Source organism: Pieris brassicae, chromosome 5 (genome assembly GCF_905147105.1).
Source record: "Pieris brassicae chromosome 5, ilPieBrab1.1, whole genome shotgun sequence".
NCBI lineage: Eukaryota > Metazoa > Arthropoda > Insecta > Lepidoptera > Pieridae > Pieris > Pieris brassicae.
In genome coordinates this window covers 9,683,989-9,704,223 of record NC_059669.1, presented here as the reverse complement: position 1 = coordinate 9,704,223, position 20,235 = coordinate 9,683,989, and the positions used below count along the sequence as shown (strand labels likewise).

The 20,235-nt window shown below is 33.4% G+C and overlaps 1 protein-coding gene across 4 annotated transcripts in view; it reads left to right on the top strand.

The window, feature by feature from the left end:
- Positions 1-3,720: 3,720 nt before the first annotated feature.
- LOC123709208 (probable G-protein coupled receptor Mth-like 3) overlaps positions 3,721-20,235 on the top strand; it is a 34,362-nt gene continuing 17,847 nt past the window's right edge. For 3 of the 4 annotated variants that reach the window (XM_045660323.1, XM_045660321.1, XM_045660324.1), the window contains exon 1: positions 3,721-4,200. In XM_045660323.1, coding sequence (XP_045516279.1) covers positions 3,772-4,200 — 429 coding nt within the window. In that variant the 5' untranslated portion in view covers positions 3,721-3,771. Of the gene's footprint in view, positions 4,201-19,160; positions 20,042-20,235 lie in introns of those variants that run through there. The other variant, XM_045660322.1, reaches the window with a different exon arrangement.

The window sequence follows — 20,235 nt, the reverse complement described above, 5'->3', positions numbered from 1 at the left end:
TCGAGAATGTTTTTTTTAGTATGTTAGACATTAGTACAAAACAACATCTGTTGGATACGATACATTATTATTAGTAGTAGTAGTCTAGTATATTAATATATATATCTGAAGCACAGGAACATGTGAAGCCAGGTTTAGTCAGTAATTATTTGCAGTAACGTGATACCATTGGGAGTTGTCTAACACACGAAAGTTAATTGATTAATATAGAAGAGGCTGATAATATTCTGATAAATTTCATTAGTTATTTCCCTTGCGAACTATTAAACTATTAGGAGTGTCAACTTCCGGATAATATAATTATTGGACTGTTCAATTTGCGCAACTTTGTCTCTGATAAATATATAGTATCCTTTCCAAATGGTGTATGCCGAGGAGACGGTTTTCTGGCTTGCCTTAACTGTTCGGAATGTTGTCGCTATGGGCAATGCGCACGGGGGTGGCCGTGAATAATTGGGAAATATTGGGAAACCTACACCCCTCACCCGTAGCCCTTAAGCTATTGGTTTTTGTTGGCATATCTGGCAATCGGTTCAAGGTGATCCAGGGAATTTTACTAGTACCGTATTAAATACGCTTACAATACACAAATATGTAGAGTGGTCCATAGATTGCGTCATTTAGATTTTGTAGAACTGTGCACATGGGTAAGGTGCGGCTGATGTTCCACTACACATTAATCCTTTCTTGCTCGAAACGGCTACTTCGTATTGAACCTGTCACTACGTACTCCTCCTTAAATATCGGGCACTAAATTTGAGATATAAATAAAATAAATAAATCAATGGCGCTACAACCTTTTTTAGGTCTGGGCCTCAGCTTTTCTGTATCTGTTTCATAATCATTTGTTAATCGAATAGGCAAGTAGGTGATCAGCCTTCTGTGCCTGACGCACGCCGTCGACTTTTTGGGTCTAAGGCAACCCGGTTTCCTCACGATGTTTTCCTTTACCGTTCGAGCTAATGTTTATTGCGCACATAGAAAGAAAATCCATTGGTGCACACCCGTGGATCGAACCTACGATCTCAGGGATGAGAGTCGCACTCTGAAGCCACTAGGCCAACACTGCTAAATCTGAGATATACAATAATAATTAACTCAATAATGAATGAGCTAAGAATGTCCTGGGAAGTCAATTCCTCATAAAATACTAACAGTTTACAATTTTTAACCAGGTCTAGCCGTTAGATTTACCAAGCATTTAAATAAAAATAACAATATAAATATAACGTTAAAATGGGCTTAACATTGGAAATGATTGAGTTCAGGGTTCCGAAATTTAAAAAAATGTGTGCGTGTACTAGTGTACACACGTAAGAAGTGAAATTTCTTTATGACCTTATTTTTCGAAAAATGATCTACTATATGCAACTTTACAGAAATTGGTTAAATAAAATAAAATTTAATAAAAGGCTTTTATTATAATGCAGAATGACGAATTAAAAGCATTATTTAAATAATTGTATATATATATATAATTGTATATATATATATGTGTGTGTGTGTGTGTGTAGTTCACAAATAACAGTTTTCCTTATTAAAATTATAAGATGCATGAATTATTTCTTATGAACGTTCAGTTTATAAGCAAGGGTCAGAGGAAATTTCGATCATAATTATAATAAAAAAAATATCGTAACCATGGCCACAAACACACTCACGATTTATAGAAACGCCGTAAGTTGTTATCAACAGGATATTTAGAAGGATTTTCGTCTTATAAAAGTAATTCACGAATATAAAATAATGTTACAAATCAAAAGTTTGTATTGTGTGGCGTATAAATTTGGCCACAGCATTAAAAAAACATGACGCGCGGTCCGTAAGATATTTCGCGATCTCTTCAAAAATAATCTTTATATTTCAGTAAAACTACATATAATAAGTAACTAATCAAATCTATTGGTGAAGACCGTAAAATAATGTTTGGTAGATTTAATGTTACTCGTCGGAGAGAACTACGAGGCCAGGCAACTTTAGCTTATAATATTATTATTATTACCGTTTCATTGCAATATAAAAATTAAACATAATTAAATGAAAGGAGGCAAGTGGAATATGTACGGATTTTAAAATTATTTACCACAAACGGGTTATTTATATTATCTAACTTGAATCGTGATTAAACAAAACGATTCCAAGTACATTGCGTCATATGCATCTAAATCCTGTTCGAATATTCACTAAAATGCAAAAGGCTTGTACGTAACTGTAGGCATAACCACATTTTATCGGTTTTAGTATAAATAATATTTATTATATGTACATTTATTTATTTATTTTAAATCTTCCTTAATGGAGCAGTAACCGGGACAAGAAAGCCTGAGAAAGTCAAAGGATTGATGCTATTGAAATGAGGTCCTAAAGGCGGATGTCAAGACCGTTTACCGTTAAACGCCCAATACATCGATCCTTATCCAGCTCTATATGAAAACCCGTTATCAATAATTTGCCGACAACGCATCTTTTCGTACTTTGGTCACACAGTAGGGGCGCTGAGGAACTAGACAAGCTCATCGTTATTGGCAACACGGAAGACAAAAGATCGCGACTGGGATCGCCAACGAGATGGACAATGAGTAAAGGTCGGAAACGCTCGAGAGCTCTCTGGCATTGAGATTGGGCTTAGCGGCGGCGAGCCTCCTGCCCGTTTGCCCCCGTTTTATATAAGTCAAAGACTAAGACGATCTAAGACGCGCTGGAGCGAAATTGATGGAGGAAAATTATTCGCGCCAGACCTCACTATACAGCTGACCACGTTGATCAGCCGTGATACCGACCAAAACATATACATATATGTGTAAATTCAAAGTATGATTTGATGTAACATTTGTACGCACTGCCAACAGTATAAGCAATCTGTAGAAAACACGTATCAGTTAAAGGTTTGTTAAATTGATGAAAAAAATTTAGGCAAACAAAAAGACTAGGTCATAATTATTGTATCTCTAGAATTTAATATTTAATTAATAACTTGCCTGTTAAAAATTGCATTCATATCAGTAGAATGGTCGTTTTCAGAGCTTAATATATATACCGTAACAAAGTTACACGTTTAATTGTACATTATAAACGGTTATTATTCAATTTTTCAAACATTAATGCCAAGACTAAAGATAAATCTGAATTTCACACAAAGGAAATCGTTGGGGGACTTGCTTGAACTGCAAGTATGTTTACTTTTATATAAACAAGACATTATTCTTTGCTTATTGAATTGCATTACTTAAGCGTTGTATAATCTATAAATCTCTGGGTTCATTGACCGGTAACTTGTTTTGCAAAATTGGCGCGATCTTTTGACATTGGACGGAGATAAAAACAGTCACATACAAGGTAAAAGGAGCACTAAAGGATTCCAAATTCGAACCATATATGGAATAGACGAAGACTCAGATTTAAAAAATGCCTGAGAAAACAGATCCTCTTACAATTCTGTTTTAAAATCTTAAATTCAATTGAATTTACATATAATATCGAAAAATCAAAAGACAATTTTATTCTAAGAGCTTCTATAAAAATGCCGCGTCCGCTGGCGCGACGCTTAGTTAAAAATACATTTATACATCACCATAATTCCTAATAATTGAATATTACGACGCAATTTTCGATATAGGAAGAGCTTTATTCCTTGAAAAGATTTCGAAAACGTGGTCAAGTTCACATCCACTCCCTGGGGTAATGACAGTAACACATCGCTTCGAAGCCAGTACACTTGTATTCATAGCGATAGCACGACAACGCGTTACATTTATTGGCAAAGATATAAAAATGTTTATTTTTTTATTAATAAATTTGTTTTGTGTCATAAACGTGAGAGGACAGCTGTGTAGTGCCGATTATAGAATGAACTTGACAGGTTTAGATGTTTTTAGCGACGGTTCGATTGTTAAAAATGGAATCCGCTTCCCGCCAAATGAGATTTTCTCGTTAAATGTGAGCGGCGATTTTGAGACTTTCGGATGTCCTTGCGAATTGAGAAATTGTTTTCGCAAATGTTGTCCATTGGGTCAAGTGATGGTGAACAGAAGTTGTGTTGAAATGTACGATGTTCTTCAGAAGGAATTGCGGCTGCATTATTATGATAATCATATTGCTTCTGTGGATTTGGAGAAGAGCGATCAGTTCGCTGTTTTGACGGGGATTCCCTGTGATTGGAATGTTTATAAAGAAGACGATGGTCCATGGTATGTTCAGCTGGTAAGTATCTTGTTATTGATTAAAGATCTGAAGAATTTGAATAAAATATCTGCTAAAGCCGCGTAATAATTTAGAGCAAGGACGTTTCGGTTTGTTTTCTATCTTCATTTAATCACATTCTTAACATTCATTAATTATTTGGGTAATTTCATAATTTATTTCATTAATTCGTGTGACATGTATATACAGTTCTGTGCTGTCTGATTTCTACCATAATTTTACGATTTTAAAATAATTTTTCATATGGTTATTTTCCCACTTTGGTAGCAAGTTAAACACACAGAAAACATTTCTTTGATGTATTTCTTTCTTACTTACGTCCTACAGGCCCGACAAACTACGGGCTCGCGATAAAACTCTGTTGGGTCTACTAATAAGTTCTTTAGTTAAGTTTCTAATAAAGTCGAACAGTTATAATGTAATTTTAAAAACTTCACCGTGATGTGCATCCAGCGCATGTGCATACACGCGACATCTCATAGAAGTGGGAAACAATGTTCTATGTACTTCTTCTTAACAGAATATATCAATCGAGTTCTCTGTTTAAAGCCAACGATATCATAATTCATACTATAAAATAAAAACAGACATGATATGATGGTTTAAACAGAAGCGTCGAACTTTTTTTTACCCTGAATCACTTTGCCTTCGCTTAGAAGAGCCCATATATTCTCCCAAGCAACTCTTTCTTCCAACTTTGATTTTGTTAGCTTTTGAAGTAAATCATGGGCCGCGGGGTTTACTGGCGCAAATTAAATATTTAAATTGCCGCCTGGTAGATAATACAGATGAGCCGGTACTTTCCTCTCTCAACGATTAAGAATCACAATACAGCGAGGAAATGCTGCCTGTGTGAAAGGTACCAGAAGGTAGCAGAAGGACCAAAGTTTTAATTTTCGAACTATCCATGTTTAATTAAGTTATTACTAAGTAGGTTAAGGATATTGCAATTACGATATATTTCTGTGTTGGAAATAAATATGTTTTGAGGTTGGAATAATTAAACTATATACGACCGACACATTCATGTATAAGGACATCTAATATTATTAATAACGTTGGCGCGACCGCTAATATGTGTCTATACTGTTACATGATTTATAAATATGATGAAAATATTTTAACCTCTGGCTAAATTAAGTAAATAATGAGCTTTTGGCGGGTTACCCACGGGAAAACGTGTGTTAGAAAACCGGATATTCTATAGATTATCTCTCGTACAGCGAAGGAAAAAATCTTGAGAAATCGTGTGACAGAACTTTAATAACCGTCCGGCTATAAACACAATTTGACAAAATGGGACGTTTTCCTGATTTACTTACATAATGTAATAATATTTATTTTCTACTTTTATTTGGTTCTAACTATTAACAACTGTTCGTCGTGTTGAGTAGTTGTTTTAATTTCCTCATTAGGGAACATACATACACCACACCTAACAGATCAGCGTCAAAATATCTGCCTTAAGTGCCTATCAGTCGGAAATTTATCATAGTTGACTACAACTAAGGTAGTTTTAAGAGAACTTTCTCGCATAAGTATGCGGGCTCCTATTTCAGCATGCCTCCTGCTAATGAGGACAAATCTTTGTTTTTAATTCATTTTCTTATTATTAATTAACTATTAATTACTTAAGAAATCATGTGGAATATGGTGTAGTAGTTTCAGCTCCATACAAACATTGGGGAAAACAAAAAACTTGGCGATTAAAAACAGTGGCGGGGAGATTACTGCCAGTTCTTCTCTGCCGTTCTACGCCCTCGATTTGAGAACTGCCTGTAAATGTAAAATTAGAAGCATTTATTATGTATTTCTTTTTTGACGTTCATAAGTGTACATTGTGTTACCTATATGAATAAATGATTTTGATTTCTAAATTATTGCATCTACTGTCAGATTAATTAATATCTTATCGTGGACGAAAATAAAAAGGATGATCTTGTTTAAATATAGGACTGCTAATCAATTTAACCGTATGTAAAATAAAGTAATTAATATTTACAAATGTAAATTATGTACTTATTTATAAGTTCTAACACAACGTGTATGCATAATGTTATACAAGAAAATATGACATTACAAATTTTAAATACAAATACTTCAATATATCATCATATTAGAGCACAAGCAAGCTAGCATAATTTTTTACACTTAAAAATTAAACAAGTAAGCAAAAAAAAACAATAATTATAACTACGGGCATATTCCATTTAATTACATTTTTATTCAAACCCAGCTTATTTAATGTAAGAAAATTTTTTTTAATATTTGAAAATCCCTCACAGATTCGCCGTTTTAAAATTTTGACACTTGTCAAGTCTGTTATGTCAAGGATGTCATTTGGGAAGGTATGAAGTACCATGGGACTCAATGGTTATTCAAACAAAGAAATTTATTTTATTAACATTGATAAACCTTTGCCTAACATAATTTTGAACCAAAAATACTGATTTGCTACGAGATTTTTTCTATATATTGATAAAATTATTAAAAGCTAACACTGATACGCTATCATTGATTATGTAATAGATTGCTGTTTGGCTTCTGTAGATAATGTAAACCGTAATTTATACACATTTTTGTGTTAAAATATGGCCGAAAAATGTATCAAGTATTATGGAATCTGATGAAATCAAAGACGAAGATGCCAAATTGTTGTAGTACCTATTGACTTTAATGAATGAATAATGACTTCCCGTTGACATCAAAAACATGATAATTAACTATTTGAATTAGAGAAATAGCAATTTCGTCACGGTAGGATAAGTGCTTATGGTGTAAATAAAAACTAAAAATGCCGTAAAACGTGTGGCGTTAAGGGTGAATCACACCATAAACTATCATGCTCATACTTATTCAATTGTTTCTTTAATTATAATCGATTTTATAGCATAAACAGGAAAGATTTGTATTATTATTTTTGTAATCAGTAAACCCCAAAACTGGCACCGTGTTCAAAAATGAGAATCACCAATAGATTGCTAAATTACCTAAAGTCCTGAGTAACGTACTTTATTAAATTCTAAAATATTTTTAAAAATAGCTGTAATGACGCTACTTAAAAAGCTACAAGAGTGCGTGTAATTTCAAAACGTGTGCCCGAATAAGCTCTTTGCTTTTGCTCCAATTAACAATAAGAACCTATAAACTTTTGGTTAAGGAATCCCGTTAGTGGCAACGTTTACCTTACAAGTCTTGTGAAACTGTGTCTCAGTGTCTCGTTTTTTCTAGGTTATAGGTTTCTCAATATTAATACAATGTTAATTTTGAAAAATATATTTTCTAATAACCGGAATGTCGTGTAAAATGCGATGAACGGGCACAAATGTGTATACTGGCTGCAGCCAGCCACTTGATGTATTTCCCACATAACAAAAAATAATAATAAAGATTGTTACCACTCCAATCACGTTTTATTTTAAAGTTATAAATTAATCAGTGGCGCTACAACAATTTTTAGGTCTGGGCCACGTATTTCTGTATCTGTTTCAAGTTCATTTCTTAATATAATAGGCAAGTAGGTGATCAGCCTCTTGTGCCTGACACACGCCGTAGACTTTTTGAGTGTACAGCAAGGCGGTTTCCTCACGATGTTTTTCTGCACCGTTCGAGCAAATGTTAAATGCGCAAAGAAACTCCATTACTCCATACGACCTCGGAAATGAGAGTCGCGTGCTGAAGCCACCAGGCCAACACTGCTCATAAATATAATATAATCTCTGGTGTTATAATCAGGACATTAAGGTTCCAAAAGTACCGGATGGAGTCTTTAATTTGCCTAACTGTATAAAAATATCTAGTAGCCTAAGTAAAAATTATTTTCGCATTAACATACAACAGTACATTATTATCATCATCAAAGCAGGATGCGGAAGCGGTGGGTTGATTTAATCAGGACCTTGAAATGCGTTTAAATAGATTTGTTATTGTTACAATTAAAATCTTAACTAATTGATAATTTATTTATTTTCTAGAAAAACGTAATAAAATCAGTAGAAAACCTCTGTGGTTTGTATAAATGTAACCATAGCAGTCTTGTTTAGAAACGCGACAAATGCATACAAAAGTTTTAGTATTTACTTTTTTTGTTGACAAACGCTAGGTTAATAACTAACTGGGTAGATTATTTATTAGCCGCGGTAGCGAATACCTCAACCTTCTCGTCATATATAAGTACGTAATTTGTTCTCATCCTCACCTTATTTTTGTATATCATCTCGAAAAAAGGGCTCGACTAGAAGACATTTTTTTTCTATTATGGGCATTATTTTAAAAATAAATCAATGGCGCTACAACCTTTTTAAGCCTCAGATTTATGTATCTGTTTCATGATCATTTGTTAAACAAATAGGCAAGTAGGTGATCAGCCTTCTGTGCCTGACGCACGCCGTAAACTTTTTGGGTTTAAGGCAAGCCGGTTTCCTCACGATGTTATCCTTCACCGTTCGAGGTAATGTTAAATGCGCACATAGAAAGAAAATCCATTGGGGCACTGCCGGGGATCGAACCTACGACATCAGGGATGAGAGACGCACGCTGAAGCCACTAGGCCAACACTGCTCTGTTTATTTTGCAGTGTTTAAAAATTCCTCTTTCTTAATTTTTATATGAGTCAAACACATTTCTCGAAACAACCTGTTTGAGGATTCGCATTTGGAGGTTATACATTAGGTATAACCTCCAAATGCGGTAGGTTGGGTAAATTCTACCGAAGCCAGTTAGTCCGTGATTAATGACAGACTTGTAAAGTGAAAGTCTAGTTTTAAACTTAAAATCCCTTTATTGTGACTTACATATTCCTAGTTATTGAGTAAACTACCTGATATCGTCTTAAAAAATGAGAGACGAATATACTTTTAAAGGGAAGACACAAGTTGTAAAATTACACATTATGATACTTTTTACTTAGGCAGCGATCCAAAGTGGGCTTTCGCCTAAAGCTAAAGACCGCTTTTGCCGATCGCGTGCTACTGTTTGCAAATGCTACTTAGAGCTCGCGTATTCACGGCGTCTTACCAGCGATATCGGGGCCTTTCGGGATACCATTACTGCAAAGCCGTACTTAGAATTATGATTTAGATGTATTTTCTTCATATTGAAATATAATTAAAAGAACTGGAAATTTATCAACAACTAAAAAATATTTTTTCGACTATTATATTATAATCAGCGGCTGTCCGACCAATAGTTCGAAAGTCTATGCAAGTGATAGGATTAATACAATTCTGATCGATCGTTTCGTATTGATAATAAAGTTTATTGGTCTATTAATTAAAAGTTACTCTGTTTATGACAACCCCCCCGTCTCCCAGGCATTTTTATTGCACCAGTATTGTACGGAAAACATTAACACTACATAACGGGATTAATGATTGATTCGAGGCTTTGTTGGGGCCCTCAAGTAAACCACCTCTGTTCTCGACTTCGCAAGCTTGTAAATGTATTCAAACGCCTTAGAAAACTTTCTGATCCACATACAATCAAAATATTGTAAACTGCATTATAACAGTCGATATTATATTTATGAATCTCTGATGAATGTGATGAAGAAAATTGAGCGTGCCCAATGCAATTCTTAAGATATCTAAAAGCTTTTTGCTCCTCAACTTCCAATTTGTACAATGAAACAAAACTTGTAACAGTTCACTACCATATTTAATGGCAATATGCTTAATTTTCAAAGGAAGCAAACACTGACCTACTGAAACTACATTCACAACGCAAACCGACCAAAAAACGCTCTTTCTTCATCCAATCCTTTATCTTCTTCAGAGCTTTCTTAAAAGCGAAATTTTCTCTGACGATTCACAAGATTATAGATTCACTAACAATCTTAAGTAACTTCTTCTAAACCTGTCCAGAATCAGGAAGTATTCTTCTTCTGCAACAGTAGTTAAAATATGGAATTAAAAGTGTTATGTAGAAATAATTACGTCAAGTACCTAAAATCATTAATATATCAAATGGAAGAGACTAGCTGTCCACGACACAAGGATTCCTTGTGCTAGTGCACTTTCACTTACTTTAATAAAATATTTTTTTTCTGTTTTTTGTTTATTTACAATTATTATAGCAATACCGCAATTTGCCAATTTCAATGTGAATAAAAAAAAGGATATAATTTATTCATGTCACTTAATATTCACTCATGAAAGTCAGTAAAAAAAATCCTAATAATCCCAATCCATGTAGGAACAACACAGAAACATGTGAATCATGGAAAATAATATATTCCTTCCGAATATAGACGAATTAATTATATATTGAATCTTGTTCCTTTGTTCATACGATTTTTTAATCATACATAGTGTACGATTCGGGGGTGCTTTAAATAATAGAGGATTTTAGTTTTGCTCTTTATTACCCACTCGCGTACAATATAATATAATACAATGTTAATGCAATGTAACAGTTGAAGAGTGTACCTCCTACCTGGCTATACTCTCGAGGCTTTACTCCGACGATTTAGAAAATCGCAACTCTAAGAAAGCCTGAGTGAGCAACATGCACAGCCTTGGCTCGTACACAGATATCAGCGATCATGGAACACTTTACTTCCCTTTGAATCGATGATTTGATTTTGAAGAAATTGAAAAATACTTCTAATGAATAAAATAATATCAATTGTACATACATTAGAACATAGTGCTTTGACTTAATAAATACATCATTTAAGGTCATAAGTTAACAAACATATTCGAACGTTGATTTTATTCAAGTGCACAGGCGCTAATTAAAGACTTAAGTTGACGGCTGGTAGATAGGACTTGTGACCCCAGAGCTGGTACTTTCCTCACTCAACGAATAAGTATCCCAAAACGGCCAGCGTTAATAGATACATAGCAGAGATTGGACAGGGATTAAATCTAAAATCACTTTTTTCTATTTATTTTCTATTTATTAATTATTACTATGTAGGTTAAGAATATTATAAATACTGTGTATTTGTTTGTTGGAAAAAAATATATTTATATTTGAATAAATAAATTCAATAGCAAAAATATATGTATATCGATAATTCAATCGAAATATCTAATAACCCGAAATGGCCGATCAAATCATTCGCTAACGATTATTGACTTTCAACAATAAATTTTTAGCTCGATATAGGACTCTTTATTTAGCCTACCAATACTTGACATTTAACCCAGTTTTGGTGCTTTGCCAAAAAGATTTTAATTTAATTACTTACCTACGTATATTTTAATATCTACATTAAACCAAATTGTATTAAATCTCCTCAGTATTTAAAGAAAACACTTTTTAACGGATTAAGCTATGTATTATTATAAACTTATAATTATTTTATATAATTTTAACTTTTTAATTTTCCCGACGGTTCCTCAGTAATTGTCAAACCGACAACGATACGGAAACCGTTTTTATATGCTAGGTCAATACTTGTCTTGGCCGGCGGCTGTTTTTGGTCCTACTGCCGTCGCCATTTTGAAATGTCAGACTGACATTGTCAGTTACCTCTCAAATACAACTATCTACCAACATCTAATAAAAATCCAACTAAAATTTGTATTTATTTTCATTACTTGCATTATTAATTACCGAACGAACCGAAGTTTTAATTATCGAACGGTTCTGTTTGATAAGTATCATAAAAGATATTATATTAATAGTACAGTTAACAAAACCTATGATAGGTTCATCAGGATCAGTCGTTCCTAAGTTTGTGTCACATTTATTTAAGCTTAGAACTGTATTTTCTAGATAGTATACATATATAGTGTATATTGTTTTATTAAAACATTTCAATAAATTATTAAGTTACCTGCATTACTTCAAATTACTTATAATGGTTAATTTTTATTTACTGCCAGTAAACTAATACCCATGACAGTGACGCTCTTACTGGCCAAGAAAAGTATCGTCCACGACCAACCACTTTCCGAGAGGCTTGATCCCTTGGCATTGGAGATGGGGGCTCAATGTGCATCTTCTACCGCATTTACCATGAAGAGTGTTCGACTTAGAGTCCTTCAAGAAAAGCGTGTACCCATTATTATAAGGCCGGCAACGCACTCGCAAACCTCTGGTAATGGGACTGTCAATTGGCGGCGGTATCACTTAACATCAGATATCCTGCTCATTTGCTCCCTGTTCTATTAAAAAAGTACTCAACAATTATAATGTAATTCAACATGTAAAGAATAGGTATAATAAGTGCCAGCGAACATTTATTGTCGTTTTAGTTCCTTTCTGCACGCAAACTTGATTACGTGATAAAAATGCCAAAACTGTGGAGAGTTATCGCTATCTCGAGTGACGAAGTACCGTCACAGATCACGTGACCCGTATTAATTCTCAGGCAATAGAGTATAGGGGAATTTAAAAATATTGCACTTCCAACATTCGAGACGAGTAACAGAACTACTTAGTTATGTACAGACATAGTTTATTAACAATTCTACTATACAGAGGATGTCCTTAACCTGTATAGTAAAATCGTTATTTAAAGTATTTGTTCGCTCAATCTACGAGTTATTTTTGTTCGCGTGAATCGTTTTTATATGTAGTTTCGCGAAAAGATTTTTAAACTATATATCTATCTCCTAAATATTTTAGTTGTTCTATTGGTTGAATATCGTTGCTAAGATATTATGTAGGCTAATGGTTAAAGGCAATTCATGATCTTATTTTGGGGAAACGTTATTTGACTAAAAATAAATATTACCAGCTTGTTTAAAATATAAATGAAACATAATATCTATGGAGTATTACGAGACATCGACATCGAAATCAAGTAATAGCCCAAGATCCCAGAGACAATTATGAATTGGATTTTTACATAATAAAAATGGCCTGTATTCGAGTACTACATAACTGACTAGGACTGAGGCAGATGACAGGTTGTTGCCTATCTTGAGGCATTCTGTGCGTACACTTGTCGATTCAGATTGACTGGTGTATGACATAGACTTCTTCATAAGTTTTATGTTTTTATGTTTTAGCTTTAAAAATAATATACTAACACTAGTCTGTAAGCTTATACTAACATAATCATAGATTATTTTATCCGAACAAATAAATAATAATAATCAGGATTAAATTAAGTCCATGTCATTATGTTTAATATACCATCTCTGACGGTATCCCACTATCCTTTTTATTAGGTCCTTACATATGAAATTGGCGTATTTCGTACTGGCCACTTTAATCACGATGTTCTCCTCTTTGCTAAGGAATTCCAAATTCAAATTTGTACATCTATTTACTCATGTATTTGTGCTTCGATGACCGTAATTCATTTGTTTTTTCTTCTGTTTTTTTTCTGTTTGCGTCACTCTTTTTACAAAATGGAAAACTTAAAGTATCGCATTATTTACGAGTACGAGTTCCGCCGTGGCACTAGTGCTGCGGAAACGACTCGAAGGGTGAATGATGTGTATGGCGGTCATGTTGCAAAAGAAAACACAGTTCGTTTTTGGTTCCAACGTTTTCGTTCTGGAAATTAAGACATGCAGAACAAGCCCCGTGGACGGCCTGAGACCCAAGTTGATAATGAAGTATTGAAGGCTATTGTGGAAGCGGATCTATCGCAAACCACGTCCGAGTTAGCTGCAGGCTGCGGTGTTAGTGATAAAACTGTTTTAATGCACTTGAAGCAAATTGGGAAGATTAAAAAGCTTGAAAGGTACCTCACGAATTGACTGAAGCAAACCGGCAAACGCGCGTCGACTGCTGCGTTACTGAACCGGCACAACAATGACGGTATTTTAAACCGAATCATTACCTGTGATGAAAAATGGATTTTTTACGATAATCGGGAGCGCTCAGCGCAATGGTTGGATCCTGGCCAGCCAGCCAATTCCTGCCCCAAGCGAAAGTTAACCCCAAAAAAGTTAGACTATTACAGCTGATGTCTATTGTCAGCAATTGCAAACCATGATGGAAAAGCTAGCGGCTAAACAACCTAGGTCAATCGCTCCACGCCACTGCTACTTCACGACAACGCTAGACCACACACTGCACAACAGACGGCTACCAAATTAGAATAGATTCAATTGGAATGTCTAAGACATCCTCCGTACTCCCCGGACCTTGCTCCAACAGATTAACATTTTTTTCGAAATTTGGACAACTTCTTGCAAGGGAAAAAAATTAACTCTGATGGGGCAGTCCAAATCGCCTTCACATGCCATTCGCCATTTTATTGATTCCCGTCCGACTGGTTTTTTTAGTAAAGGGATCAATGAACTACCTATGAGATGGCAAAAGTGCATAGAAAACAATGGTTCATACTTTGATTAATTAAATATATTATATTTAAAAATATTCGACTTTTTGTTCCTTCCATACAAAACGCCAATTTCATATGTAAGGACCTAATATTTCATCTTCCCAGGTTTCTAATGGACGGCCTCTCTTTTTTTGTTACCACTGCCACTGACTGATTTTGACATACGGAAATCATAATTCAGGGTAAGTCTCGTTACTGACTCCCACCTAAAGACGCTGTTAAAACGCGGACATCATAAATATTATTTAAACAGACAATTTTCTTTTAAACTAACAAGCCGTTCTCTGTATCGCTTATTTGTTGATATTGATGTCTTCTATAAACTTTATTACATCAGTTTGATCAATTGTCAATAGTTTCGATTAGAATCGAATATAATTTTTATTGGTCTTTATCACACCTCGGCTATATCGTATTTTGATACAGAGCCTTAACTTTTTGAATATTCTATAGCGTATCATATCATAATCATAATCAGTCCTGTAGATTTGACCCTGTTCAATGCAAACAAACAAAGAATTATTTCCTCTTCATAATATTAGTGTAGACCAAAGAGACGATATAAATATAAAGTAGGCGTATAGTATAGGAAGCTTATTCTATTTTATTTATGTTCTTACACGAGCTTCCGCGGTAAGTCAGGTGTAATTAGTAATCTTCTAAAGTTTTGATAAAACTCTCAAATAGTTCGAATGGAAATTAAAAATAAATAGACTGCTTTTGTTTTTGAAAATAAATGGTAATGCAATGGAATAATAGAGTAAATAAATGAATGGAAAACTACTGTATAATTATAATAAATATTTATAATCAAATGCGTAAGTGATTTAAATATTATAATTGTATCTGTAGTGTGACAATGCATACCTTTATAATGTACGTACTACAATAATTCTGAAAACAAAAGATTAGACTAGAAGCAAAAAAATCCTGCTTAGAAAGTAAGAAAAATATTTGTATTATAGGCGCAAATAAAAGCCAACTACTGCACGTCGGTTGGTAGACATCATAGTCAATGTTTACGTTCCTGGCTTTTAGGGGCAATTCAGTGGGATCTGATTTGAATTCGTTGGTTTCCAAAAGAAAATGTCGAATACAGCGAACCTAACCTAAAACATATCTATATGTACATATCTATATATGTATTATTTTGTTAAAAAAATTAAAACAAAACTTAGTGCCATACTTTTTGAATTTAAACCAAACTAAAAGGTTGTTGCGAATGCATGACCTCTCTGATAACAATAGGCAAATACACGCGGTATTTTGACAATAGCGATAGCCGTAACAGTTCATAAAGAATAAACTAGATGGCGCTTAAACAAATCATGTAGTTTTTTATTTTATTTCACTTTGCCTTAAAACTGCCGCCTGATCTATTATTTTAAAGTATTTGTAGTCTTATCTACATATAAATAAAAATCACATTTCTGCTAATAATATGAAATAAATTGAAAACCAAATACGATATTGTTGTATTAATAACTTAACCCTTATATGCGATAGGCTTGTAATGCAATTAAGATCAATTAACATTATTTGTATCTAGTAGACACACAAATATTCCTATTTCACAGATTGTAAAGTTAATTAACTTTTTAATTATGTATTATATTAACAAACCAGACATTTATAAACAATTATACAGATACATAATGTTTGAAATATTGATATCTTAATAACGTTAACAAAACTGGCGGAGATTAAGTAACACACAAACATTATTCCAACCCACGAAAGTATAAAATGACAAAAGCCGTGGCGGGCTTGTCACGTCTTCCAGTGGCATAAAATTTTGCTCCCAGCCTCCGGTTTTGGACTCAGTCATGTTGTGCCTGACTGGGACGGGGGACTGTTCGAAATACATAATTTCGATTTAATCATTTTTGATGAGGGTGATTCCAAATATTTTTTCTCGGCCGACCGTCACATTTATTAGTTGAGTCATTGTTGAGATTTACTCGGGTTACGTTAGAAACATTTTATTTTGATATATACTTTTTGTTTATTATAATTGATAATAGTTACGTCCACTATTTATAATTTTATAGTGAGTGTTTTGTGCGTTTTTGAGAACTATCGTGAGGCAAGACATTAGCATCAGTCTAAACCTCTCTTTGTTCCCAAACTAGTAGAATTTCTCCAAATCCTCACGGTTGATAATATTGTGTGCCTTTCTTCCTGGTGAGAAGATATTGTAACGAGGTATGTACTCAGGACTTATTATTCTAGTATAAGATTGTGTATCGACGGCCACCGACCCGTTCTTTGTCGTACACAAATAATATATTTTCTAAACAATAAGAAAATAAATTAAATTGGATTCTAAGGATTACATGCTTTAATAACTTTATGTAATTCTACTGTACGTGTGTATGCCATTGAACACACAGCAGCCTGGCAGATGGCGCTGCAGTACTTTCATATTCTAAGAGGGCTAATATTTGAAAGTCAATAAAAATGAGGCGTGTTTTTAAACTATTTGTTTAGTTTAACTTGATAATTAAAATCAAGATGTCTGAAACCTGTTGAATGTTCAACAAAATACCCTTTACTCTATAATAGACGGAACAATGCTAAATATGACGTAGATAAATTAAAGTCTGACCTCCAATGGAATTCCAGTTTCCATTAAAAAAATACTTACGTAGTAGCATGCGTATTTTGTATCTTAATACAGAAGTTAAAAAACTTGCTCGTTACTAAATATTATATATTTTAAACCTTGTATTGTGTTTTGTTTTTTAATAATACAATTAATTAAGACAGTTTAACACATGTATAATATTATAATTTAAGAATAACTAATTGTTGATTTTTGTTCATTTTATCCTTACCACCCACCAGAAGTAGAGAATATTTTAAACCACTAATAAGATTTAAGTGTTCAAAGCTTACAATGACATTATAACAATAATTTAAAGATATTACGCAAAAACATTATTAATATAAAAAAAATACATAAAATGTATTTATAGAATTATTTATTAACAGAATGATGCCCGGCGTAATAAGTTCATTTCGAAAAGACCCTATATTTACAATAGCGACGTATTTTTAAATTTCCGACTTGTAAACACAACTTTTCATTTGTTACATTTTTATAAGAACTTAATTTATCTACTTGGTTTTACTTTAATATAAATGATTAAATGAAAAAATTAACTTAAAAAAGAACTCGGCCTCCACTCATTTAGTGCCCCGAAATCCGGTGCAGTTCCAACCACGTTTTTTCCTGACGACCCAGAAGCTGAGAATATTTTAAACCACATCATTAAGCTTGAATAAGTATTCTACGCTTATAATGGCGTAACAATGTTCTGCAAAAACGTTGGTTACATAAAATTCATTATTTTACATGACGACGCGCGATGTAATTGTACGTTTTACTTAAATTCATTACGTGTCACACCTTACATCCATTGTTTAAAATAATAGTTCTATTGGGAATGCCAATATTACAAAACCATGTTTAAAATGTGGACAGTTGCGTGGAAGTAGTTTGAAATGTATCCAAATGTATCGCCAGCTGATTGTCAAGAGCGGACAGAGAAGAAGTAAGAAGATAAGATTATGAGGTCTATACAAATATAAATATTAAACTTAATAATTTACACTAATTAATTACTAAAAATAGTTTCATCCCCCAAGTGAGGGCCTTAGTATGTTTTGTATGACTAATAGAAATCCAATTTTTTTTATTAAAGTATATACGTTCAAGGGCGGATAATGAGAACGTGATTTTCCACAACTGAGAATTTTTTAAGGTATTTTTTGCGCTCACCACTGCTATGTGTAACAAAATGGCCATCGAGATATTTTCTAACCAATATGACTTAGGGTCCTTAAAGAAGGCCATGTGTGGTAGTCCTGGCTGTTTGCCGCCTGTTTTATAAAAAACAATGATACGGCTTGGCCGGAAAGATGTAGATCGTAAAAACATAATTAGTACCGTGTCAAATTTGATTAACGTTGGATCAGTTCTGCTTATATTAGCAGGATTGGCTCACCTACATTATACTAAATTCTGACTAATACTTGTGGATGATAAAGACATTTACCATCCCAAACAAAGCATTTTGTTGTGCAAATAACGTTATTGCCCAATTAAGTTTAATTGGTGCTAATCAATATAATGTCATAAGTTGTACTTCAACAATACAAAAAATGTAACAATTGCAAATGAGATTTGCAAAAGGTTTCCAAATCTTATTGAATAGTAGAAATAAATGAATAATAAATATACAGTACATATAATTTTACTTTAATACAATATATGTAACAAAATGTATCTGTAGGTGATGTGTAGGATAATTTTTGTATATAAATCTACAGTTTAAAAAAAAAAACACATTCCATCTTCACCTCTTCTCAACGAATTATTAGGAAGTTTTATTTTAACCAAATAAGGACCAATCAACCTAAACCAAACTCCCTAAATATATATTATACTTCGAGTATGAAACCTATTCTAGCCAAAATCTGTCAATCCAAGCAAATAAATAATATACCTTTATTAACCTATATTTTCGATGCGTATCTATAGAATGAGTTTAAAATGACATGATAATTAACGGACATTCCCCTTATTACTCATAACCGGTGTCTTATACATAAGAGTGATTAGTTAAGTGTAGTTAGGAGCTGATTAGATAGAACAAACAATCTTCCGTTACTTGTCATTATTGCTAGTATTATTATAGATCTGTTGATACACAGACGTACGAGATATTTGATAAAACCGAGATCCGTGTTTATTAATAATTGTGCGTGGATTTCTTTTGGAATATGTAAGATGATTTTATCGTCTAATAAAATCAATACCTAACATTGTATTAATGCCACAGGTATTCCCAATAAACCTGTTTGTAAGTTTAAAAATAAATGCGCGTGTCGAAAGTTTCGCTACATCGCCAGTCGCGTATAACATTTAACCATCTTCGAACGCTTACCAAGTTTAATTTTTATTTCGATGTGTTAAATAATTTACGTTTGAGTTGTGTTTTCAAAGAACTGAATATTTCTAGTCCAAACGAATCCGTGTCAATCCTACAATGAATTAGCAATAACTGCATTTACGTGGACTAAATACGTGTTAAAGGAAATCAATGAAATGAATTATTAAATTGTATTATGAGTGGTCATTCTTCGTAAGTACCTGTCGCCGTTGAGTAAAGTGCAAAATTTAAAATGTATAAAGTGATAATAACATTTGCAATCCTTGGATGTGTGTGTGGAAAAGTGTGTAATTTGAATGATACTGTAGATATTACAGGCGGTCGTTCTACGGCAAACATAATAGCATACGGTGGCATAATCTTTAAAGAATATTTTAATGAAGACGAAAAAGTGAAAGCTTGTCTCATACCAAAAGGCTTGACGGTAGCAAAGTGTTGTCCAGCGGGCGCAGCTTACGATAGCGAGAACTCAGCTTGTAAGAATATCACAAGTGAGAATAAAAAGAAAAGCCCCCTCGTGTATGTGGAGAAGTTATTCAATTTTAAATTTGGAAAGCCAGACTGTAATGCTGATGATGGAAAAGTTCGGGTCACCGCTGGTCACGTTTACGATGTTTTTAATATGGGAGAGGTAAGAGGTCATAATAAAACCTAAATAAAACCTGTTTCGCTGTTTCTATTTTGCAATACTACGTGTCTATAGATACATATAATCTCACGATTAACGATAACATTGTATTTTAAGTCCTAGGTTTTAATGGAATACCATTCTATTATATTATTTATAAAAAATGTATCTATTGAGTTTTAAAAATATTAATTGCA